Source organism: Monopterus albus, unplaced genomic scaffold (genome assembly GCF_001952655.1).
Source record: "Monopterus albus unplaced genomic scaffold, M_albus_1.0 scaffold124.1, whole genome shotgun sequence".
Lineage (NCBI taxonomy): Eukaryota > Metazoa > Chordata > Actinopteri > Synbranchiformes > Synbranchidae > Monopterus > Monopterus albus.
The window spans coordinates 396,183-406,641 of record NW_018128004.1 but is presented as its reverse complement, the minus strand read 5'-3'; the positions used below and the strand labels follow the sequence as shown (position 1 = coordinate 406,641).

General features: G+C 41.0%; 1 protein-coding gene across 2 annotated transcripts in view; it reads left to right on the top strand.

Moving 5' to 3' along the window:
• Positions 1-989: 989 nt before the first annotated feature.
• Positions 990-10,459, top strand: part of atp2a3 (ATPase sarcoplasmic/endoplasmic reticulum Ca2+ transporting 3) — a 59,197-nt gene continuing 49,727 nt past the window's right edge. For both annotated transcript variants that reach the window (XM_020612371.1, XM_020612373.1), the window contains exon 1: positions 990-1,374. In XM_020612371.1, the coding sequence (XP_020468027.1) occupies positions 1,257-1,374 (118 nt within the window). In that variant the 5' untranslated portion in view covers positions 990-1,256. The remainder of the gene's footprint in view (positions 1,375-10,459) is intronic.

Genomic DNA, 10,459 nt, shown 5'->3' with positions numbered 1-10,459 from the left:
GGTTAATTTTGTGTGTGGTTGCCTGGATACAAAAGGTGGCTCATCTTACCCACTGGCTCAGCTTACTTCGTTCTCCCCTACCTCAGGGTTATTTCCATGTGTTTTTGATGCCTCTGCCCTGCCCAATGGAGCCAAGCTCAAGAAAAGTATTGACTGCAAAACAGAACAGAAACTTCCTCTAATCTTGACAACTAACACAGACTACAAGCCTCCTCTCCACAAATGTCTGAGTCCTTGTTCTAATTAGCTGCTGTTTGTAGGTTCCCCACTACTGTATGGAGCTCATGTCTTCTCTTTCTTTTCTTTCAGTATACAAATACCACAGTTAATTGACATTAGAACACAATAAACTTGGGCTGCCCCTTCTGCATCCATTCTTGTTCTGTTTTCTAAGAAAATTCTTTGGTATGTGAAAGAAATGCACAAAAATACACATTTTAAGTGTAATGTGTCATCTTCAAAAACTTAATTTCATTGCTGACTCTACAGCAAACCATGAATTACAAGCCATACTGTCGTTTTTGTTGTCAGTTTTAAGGGCAAGCTCACATTAAAGAATAGGGTTGCAGTCTTTGTTGTCTTTCTGTTTAAATTTTGTCTGATTTGAACTGGACTAGTTTCAGAACAAAACTAAAGCCTAATAGACTGGATTAACAGCTCATCTTTGTAACACTGGCCCAACAGTTACTTATGATGCTGTGCAGTACATGCAGTCCCGTGCACTGGTCTCACAGAAACGGCAGCAGTCCAAAATGCTGTGTTGAAATCTACAAACGACTTCCCCATAAGGAGCAATAATGATAAACCCAATATCCTTTATAACTTGCACTGTGACACACACACACACACACACACACGAGGATAAACAATGCTTTCCGTGTCCTGTTTTGAGAGAGTTTCAAATGTTTGCTTGAGGCAGCGGAACCCTCTGCTCAGGTACCTGCAGCCAATGGGCGCGCAGGAGGGAGTGCTCACCAGCAAGAGGCGGTCCGCCCCGGCACAGACACCGCACACCTTCACACAGAACAGGAGTAGCAGCGGCAGTCGATCAAGAGAGCAACAACGTTGTCTTTGCTGTGGATCCGGAGGTTTTGTTCTGGGGGGACAGGTGACCGAGCAGACCGACCGAGCCTTGAATGTCCATCGGTGGAAACTATTGCTGTCTGTCACACCCCCAGCACACAATCCGATTGCCTCAGTAGATGATACTTACCTACATGTATTTCGATCTGATCATATAAGCCCAGTCCACCAAGATGGAAAAAGCGCACATTAAATCGGCTAGTGAAGTTTTAGACAACTTCGGTGTGAACGAAAACACTGGGCTGACTCTGGAACAAGTCAAAGTTAATTTGGAGAAATATGGACCGAATGGTGAGTGGATTTATATTATCTTGTTTCACTTCAGTTCATAGCTGCTGCGTGCTGCAGGCTTAATCGATGCTTTTTCCAGGAAATCCAACAACTGTCGTTGTATTTCAGGCTGCTGTGGCACATATCGTGCGCGTAAAAAATCATATTCCTCTGGCACACAGTCAGTGGTAATGTAAGTGGCACATTTATTGATGCACATAACTGTGTTGAAATTATTCAGCGTACATCACACCGGACAGGGACTATATGCATGAAAATAAACACATTTAATTAAACTTTCATCGAATAATTCAACCAGAACGACTTTTTTTTAAAGCTAATCCCCAGATGTCGCCTTATGTCAGGTCACGTGTCAAAACTATGTCAAATATAGTTGCCAAAAAAAAAAGCTTTATTCTGATCGGAAACAAAGCTGCAGCCTTTCATGAGCAAGTCTTGACACAGTTTGTTTGTGTGTGTGTCTGTGTGTGTGTGTGTGAGTGTGAGTGAGAGAGAGAGAGAGAGAGAGAGCAGACATCCCTGGCTGTCATGCAGGGATCAGGAAGTGCAGAGGTGGCAGGCATAGTCTACTGGAGTGGAAGAACATGAGGTGGTGAAGATAATGAAACAGAAAATCTTGAACAACCTGTTTTCACTTTCAACAGTTGTTCTCCACATGGTGTATACTTTTCAGATCAGATTACACATTCACAGAAGGATATGCAGGCATTTAAATTAGATTTTAGAAGGATAACGATTACAAAGACGCTGACTGTCAAAACAGTACCAGTGCAGGTAAAACTCGGGTCTCTTTCGGGTCAAAATTTCTGTATGTGTCAGTGTGCATCATGCAGCAGCTGCCTCTTACATCCAAGGGCCCACTGAAGTCTTTATCATCTTTTACACTCAGGTGGTGTTTGATGAGTATTTTCATGTTTGACTTGGACCTGATATCATTACATTTTCGTCCGGCTTGTCATTTGCATGTGTGGCCAAACTGTGGAGTAGAGTGGCACATTATGCCAGTCAAACAGAAGCCCTTTTGTTGCAGCCAGGCACTTTACCCAGGGACTTGTGATGACTTCATGGAAAAAAGCAACGTCTTGCCACAGATAACATCTCTTTCGCTCTTAGCTGTGAACTTCCTGCCTCGTGTGAGCATGTTGCAGATAACTGCTGGAGGAAGGGAATGTCCTTTTTCTATTTTGAGGCTGGCTGCTTCGGGGTTATCCTCTGACTTCTCCTCCACAAGCCAAAAAGGAATAAGTAGTGTTAAATTGGCTTTGGTCTGTTTGCTACTGTAGTACATGATATAGCAGAGTGATGTATGGCTGCTAACACCACTGCTCACGAACCACAGACACTGTAGTTGACTGCAAAGACTGTGTGAGTCTTGGTGTTTTGTTCCAGGGAGCGTCTAATTCAAAGCTGTTTGCTGGTGGTACAACTACCTTGCTTCCACTGACATGCATGCACTGTATTTCACTCTGGGTAATGGTTAATAGGATGTCATTATCAGAAATATCATTAACCTAAATCAACACGTCCACAAAAACAAACACATTGCCACTGTGCAGCTGAGCACATACAGTCCCTGTCTCAGTTTGGAAATGAGGGGGATAAGAGATGAAAATGACCATCAACGCACTGCTTCAAGTGTCTGAAGGGGAAGACGCTGGCATGCAGGAAAGACGAAGTGACATGTTTGACTTTGGCATAACACTCCCCCATTGGACCGGGGAGGTTTCATGGACTCCATCAGACTCTGGATATCTTGGATGCATGTGGGAGTTTAACCACAGTTTCCATTTACATCTGAGAACTGTCTGTTAGCTGTTAGCTGTCCTCTCAACCCCACACTTAATACATGATGAGTGTGTCCTGCCTTTTTACTTCTATAGATAGCAGTGAGGCTGCAGATGTGGTGAAACAGCACTCATGCTTTGGCCTGGTTATGGGGTTTTTTCCTTTGTCATTGTAGCATGAATGTGTCTTTAATAGCAACAGTACCATAACACAAACACACAAGCAGTAACTTTAAACCAATAAGCTAGTTGGGCTACCCTTTATTTCAAAGGCACAACCAAATGGAATTTAACAAACAGTTTGACAATACTAATAACACATTTTACTGAGAGAATTTTAAAGTATAACTGTAGGCTAGCTGTCCTTTTTCTCCTCTCTACTCATTGTAACAAAGTGGATCTTATTATTTTAGATCAGGCTACACCACGCGCACCAGGCGCAGATAAATAATCTTTGTATTGGTCAGCCAGTCACCAGTTCACTTTTACATTTCCTTGTCTAATTTTGACAGAAGTTCTTGTCACCTCTTATGTTCTTAAGCTGTGTGCAATTCCAATGTCTACAGCTGCATAAAATAATACACTTTAATGTGCACCCCAGCATTCAGTTGTCTTTCGTCCTCACATAACTCATCAAAATAGCATTTGGTGCATCTAAACTGTGTTTCAAGATTTGGGGCAGTTTCTTTATAGCTGTGAAACTCTTCTGAGTAAATCCAAGCTCTCAGCAGTACAGATATTTGCTTTCCTGCAAAATATCGATCTTCTGTTTTGGAGACTTTTTGAAATGGTGGTGACAGTTTCTCTGTATCACTGTTTGGAGAACAAACTCCATTTTGTTACAACATTTTGTTATTTTGTCTCTTGTCTTTGGAAGAAGAGGCTCATATAGCTGTAACTTTAGAAAATATGGGGAAATACAAAACATATAGTTTTTCATTGCCATGCTGTAAGTCAACACGGGTGAGTTAAGTCTAGGTTTCCTGACTTTATGTGGTACTTTTATGTGCTGTGACAGAGAAACCCCACTGAACAGCGTCAGAGTTTCTGATCCCTCTTTGAGATGCTAGAAAGTGATGTTAGCAGCCACATATGGATGGACAGGCTACTTTGTAGTGGTCTGTGCTACAGAAAGGAGGCAGCACGTCTTCTATTCACACCTTCCATTTATGGGTCCGCTACAGTTTCTTTTATGGACACACACTACAGGAATCCTGTTCATTTACTGTTGAGAACAAATAAGCACCTCAATTTACAGGGTAGTTTATCACCTTCATTGTGACATAGTTGGTTTTGAGGTAGTAGAGGAAGTCACAGGCCTCACTGTCTGTGTCTCACTTTCTCAGTCACACACACGCTCTGTGGGTGTGTGGGTGCACAAAGAATGTTTGTGCTGTTACAGCTTGCGGTGCTTGATGATTGTGTTCTGTGCACTCACAACCCCAATTTCAAAGGCGCAGCACGTTCATTTTTAGATGGTGGAAGTAAAAGGGCGCATAGCCTCCATGAGCTATCAACTTTTTTGTGGGGACGTTGGGCAACCTTGACAGCAATTTTCACAAGAGCTGACACTCAAGTGAAGGAGTGTCGAGGGAAGAAGGGCTTTTCACAGGAGATGTTAATTTATTGATTCCTCTTCTATTTTAGGGGAATTTTGTGGTTTATAATCTCAGAAATGACTTTGTCAGAAATGAAGTCCTTCAGACTCTAAAATATTAAAGTATAATTGAATTATTAATCAAAGCATGTTAAATAAAGTACTCTTTAAATCACCCTGCACAGCTGAAGAGAGCCACTTGACGCTCCCTCCAGGAGAGGGGTACAAATGCGAAACACATGAAGGTTAAACAATGGTGCATGTCATTGCATCATCGTGTTACAGTGTCCAGTCTTACATGCATACTATATGTTGCCTTGCAGCCAGAATGAGAGAGATAAGTTTTCAGCAATGATGTCCACTTATAATAAACCTCTCAGCCTTGCCATCTGTTAGTACACTCTGCACACAAGCTCCACTGAGCTTCTGTTGACTTCACTGGCTCATTTTAATTCTTGTTATTGATTTGTCTATTACATGAGCTTGTTCTCCAAAAGTGTAAATGCAAAAACCTTCTGGCATCTTGAAAAGTGTTTTGTTTTCTGTCACTGATACAGTCACAAGGGCGTCTGACATTGCTGCCATCAATCATTAGACGATTACCATCCTTAGTAAATTATACAGGTTGCTGCATCTTTCTTTCACTCTGGTTTCTGTCAAGAAAAAAAATGACAACTTCCTCTAGTGGAATCTCACAGGGTTGTTTCTCTTCCTGTTCTGCAAATCAACATAAAAGCAGCCTGACTTATCCGCTCCTGTTTCAAATACGAGAGACGTTCTGCTGTTTCCTGCTCCTCCTCTTTCACGCCGAGCCGCTCATGATGGCACATTACAGTTACTCTCCTCAGTCTGGGGCTGTCAGCTCCTGCTGCACTCACTCTCAGTTGTTTTGAAACTTGTGCAGTTGAGAGTTAAATTGTGTTAACAGTGTTGGAGTTGTGTGGACTGAGAAATGAGAATTAAGTTGTAGAAAAGTCATTTGAAGTCCTTGATGTGTTGAGTCACTTCTCTCTTCTGGTGGGTTCTGTGTGTGCCTGCCCAGCTGCCTCCATAGGGCCTGTGAGTCTGTGCATCTCTGTCACCATGATTCCCCTATGTGAAGACGATGTTCATTCACTGGGCTGTAATGCACTGTGCTGCAGCACGGTCCAGTCTTCGGAGGAGATGCGTTCTGACCAGGGGAGAGGGCTGCGTGTACACAGAGCATATAATGTGTCTGCCTTCAGGGTATACTATAAAGTCTTTTAATGTTTGCTTCTGAGCAGACATAAGGATGTACTGAACAGCATGTCAAATAACAGTGTAGCTTGTTTGGACAAATGGTGGAGAAGTCATGTGTTTGGGTCTGATGACTAAACCTGTTTAATTGCACGGGGACAGGTGTATGCTGTACAATCCTGTTCCTGGGTACCAGCACAGTGTCGGTTTAAACACAATGGTACCTTTATTTTTTGTACTTTTCAACACTTTGTACTAATTCCACCTCTTGTTATGAGATCTCTCATTCAGATAAAATGCTGCCAAGTTATAAGTTATTGACTTAAAAATGCTTTAAGAATTGAATGTTGCATGTTGAATGTTACACTAGCTGCCATGGCAAGATCCAAGATATGAAACTTCGAGAGATTTCAAGGATAAAGCCGAAACTACTCTGTGTTTTTGTTATTGTCAACAAATCCCATGAAAAGATCCAAATAAAAAATGTATTACTCTCTTATTAATTTCCATTTTCCCTGTGACACAGCCCTGAGCTATTGCTCCCTATTTTAAAGCTTCAAAAATGAGTCAGAAATGTATACTTTTTTAAGATTCAGTAAATTCCTAAAACAGCTGGATACTGGTTTTAGCAAAATGAAGAAAATTGTGCATTAATTGAGGACAATTTTCAGCTTTGATTTGTTGTGTTAATTAGCATTTACAGCAGGAGGACAAACTACTGGGAACTGACCAAATAAACTACAGTGCACAGGTTTGTTGTGGTAATGGAACGTGTAAAAACAGTAGCTCATCCAATATCTGTTTTTAATTGTTCTTTGACAACAGTGACTGTGTCAGTAGTATTTGTTAGAACAGTGGTCCCCAACCCCCGGGCCGCGGACCGGTACCGGTCCGTGGATCAATTGGTACCGGGCCGCACAAGAAATCATTAATTATTTCCGTTTTATTTATTATCTGAGTCTGAAAGATCTTTTATTTTGAAAAATGACCGCATTCTCTCGGTTACATCTCGGTCACTTGAGCACCAAAACTGGATTACTTGTGGACATATTCGGCCTGCTCAATGAACTCAATCTGTCACTTCAGGGGAAAATGACAACTTTCTTCAAGTTGACAGATAAAGTAGTTGCATTTAAAGCCAAACTGGATTTGTGCGTACGGCGCGTCAACAGAGGTATTTTGGACATGTTTCAAACATTAGCGGGGATTTTGGGTGAGACTGAGCCTGAGCCTTCATTCTCCCAGCTGGTGCACGATCACCTGTCTTTGCTTATAAAAGAGTTCGAGCGCTACTGCCCAACCACAAAGGACCCACGAACTGCCAAGGAATGGATCCGCAACCCATTTGTCAACAAACCAGGTGAATCCAGCAGGTCTGTGCAAGAAGAAGATCAACTGCTGGAGATCACAAATGACGTCAGTTTTATCTCACCTTCATTATGGGGAGAAATGTGAATATGATGAAAATGTTTTGTTTGTTAAATGAAATTAATACTACGATTAATGTTAGGAAGCACTGATGGCTAGGAACTTTGAGTTGGCATTAGTGAGATGTTTATGCTTAGGCCTTTCTCCTTGTCTGTCATGCAGGAAAGAAACAAGTGAGGACTATCACATCTGTGTCTGAAGCAGTTTCCATCTTCTGCTATGAGAATTATTGTCATTGACAGCATCAAATGATCCATTTTTCACCAGCTCACTCTGACCTGCTATTATGAAAATATTTTCAGTGTAGGAAGCAATAACCATTTTGTTTTGGGGCATTAGATACTTTGCTCTGGCTAAGAAACATGAGTTAATAAGAAGAATATGGTGGCAATGATGAAATACATTTTCCAAATTTAATGCAGGCTCTTTATTTTATATTTGGTATGTGTAAGGCAGTGGTTTATCAGAGAGTTGCTGAGAGTGAAGAGAGAACAAACAACAGGTGAAATAATCCATCATTTTAAAATAGCAACTGAAAGGTTTTTGAGCTTTGGACCCAAATACAAAACCCGAAGGATACATTTTTCAGTTAGAACAATCTTTCACCAACAAACTTGAGAAGAGGAAGGGCAAACAGTAACATACAACTTGGCAGAAGATAAAGTCAGCTAGGTACAAAAAACACAATCTTCAGGCCCTCAGGATAAATCACAGTTTATGGAGCTGGAGCAGGTCAGATAAGTACCTAGGTGAGTGGGCACAGTCTTTGTTGTCGCACAAGTTACCAGTTAAAAGGGAACAGGCTTAAGTAGTGTCAAGGGGCAAAAACAGTCTGGTGCACAGAGGACAGAGTGGCAAACAAATAGAAAAGGGGCAGACAACTGACCAGGTTGTGATTCAGGCATACCGGTACCTCTATATACTGTATATATAGGGCTCATACCAGTGAAGTTGGATTGTAGCAGGCATTTGATTGGATAAAAGTGTTGCTCTAGTTTCTAAACCTAGAATCGAGCCTATAAATAACATGGTGTTAACACAGATATATCAGTCTGCCATCAGGAGAATTGCTGACTATTTTTCACAACATTCAGATTCTTCATTTGGCTACTGGGAGGCTGGCTGCCATCCTCTTCACTAGCTTGTTGGGATGTTCAAAAAATGGATCTTCCCACAGCTGGGACCTTAAAGAGGAAGCTTCAGGCTCTGACAAGATATCAGCCCTGTGCTAATCACCTCATGCATGTCCTTCAGTTGACAGACCCATTTCATTTCCCTCTCTAACCTGCCAGTAGAGCTCATCACACAGTATTGTGAGCAGTAGAAAGCAGAGCAAGGCAGATGCTTATTTGTTGTGTTTGAGTGTTTGTTTAAGCCCAAATCTAATGTCCAACAAGCAGTATATGTGCGCAGTTAGAGACCAGATGTATGAACAGTCGGTGCATAAGCAAAGATGTCTTGTGTTTCATAATAGACAGCAGTTTGACTACCACAGCTGAGATCATCAGTGGTGTGCAGATATCTGTGGCATTTGACAATGACATTTCCTAATCAGACTCAACAAAATGTGTGAGTCTGTGCTACAAAGCCAGTCTTGAATGTTTGGTATCTCTTTGTGAAGATCTTCCATTTTCAAATATGTAATTAAGTTGTGCACAGTGACACTGCAGTTTAATTTTAGCATACTGTAGCATGTGCCATGAGCGAAGTCTATGTATCTTTTTCCCTTCTCTCTTCTTTTTTGATAATGTCAGAGAACAGATAAAAATAGCTAAAAAAAAATAGAAAGCTAGAAAAGATAAAATCAGCACTTTGCAATAAAATGGTCCTTTTTCTGACACAACAGTCTTAAGAACTTAGTGCTGCTTTGACTAATGGTGTTCTTTTGTCTCTGTGTCCCCAGCATAAAGAGAATTGCAGGTTTCTCATTTAAAAGTGTAGTTGGCGATCCTGGAAAAACCAGCAAGAGGAAGCTTAATTTTGAAAGTAGCCAACCAACCCTTTCATTTTGACTTCCTTCCAAAGCCACTCCTCCAAAACACTACACACATTGCAATGCACATTGTCTGACTATTTATAGATTTCAGGAAAACAACAAATGTCCTCAAAACAAAACAAAACCGATAATTACCTATCCAGCAGAAATACGGCCACCACGGTGTCAATTTTCTGCCACTTTTATTCTCTCAGTTGTCACCATTGTTTAAAAGCCACACCAGTGTTATTTCTGGTTGTACTTTTTGCAGCATCCAACTTCTTTTTTAGTTGTAACATTCTCAAATACATTCTCTCTTTGTGACCTAAATCTGCTGTGAGTACCTTGCAATAGCTCGCTATCTTTAGCTATAAAAACAGAGCAATAACACATCTGCCTGCCTGGCCTTGTGGGAGACGCTTGGCTTGCCCAGTGAGTGCACAGGCAGAGTGTGCAAGTAGGAAATTAGGTTGACATGCTGGTAGGCCATCCAATGGTTTTGTTCAGGCTGAGTAAAATTACTGGTCAGGCTTCTTCAGCCCTGCTGCTCTCACAGGTGGATGTCAGTTCATTTAATGTATTCATTACCATCGGGATGAAAAGAGAAAATCAAGAAATGTAACAAAAATGCTTCTGAAATAAATCGCCAACACTACCTTTACGCTAATACATCAGCATAAATAATATTTAATTGTATTGTGTAGGGCATCCCAGTCCTTTCCACTACTGTCTTTCTCCGCCTGTTTATGTTAATGTAATTTGCTTCTCACTTAAATAAAACCATTATTTTCTTCCTTTAACAAAAGGCAAAGTCATTTCAGTTTGAGAGTGTGGATACTTTAGCAGGTTTTAAATAATTATTCATTATCTTCATATCTGTTCTGGCTTAAGACTATTTTTTAAATCTGTTTGTAGTTGTACTTTGTGTTTAGGTGCTAATTCTGTGGATGCTTTACAGCACCCACACTATGTTATCCTGTTCTTTAGTATTCTGATTTCTTCCGTCCGTTTTTCGGCACTTAATTTCTTCAGCATACTTTCAGCTACAAAAGCCATGAAGTTATCAAAATGTTCAAGTCTTTA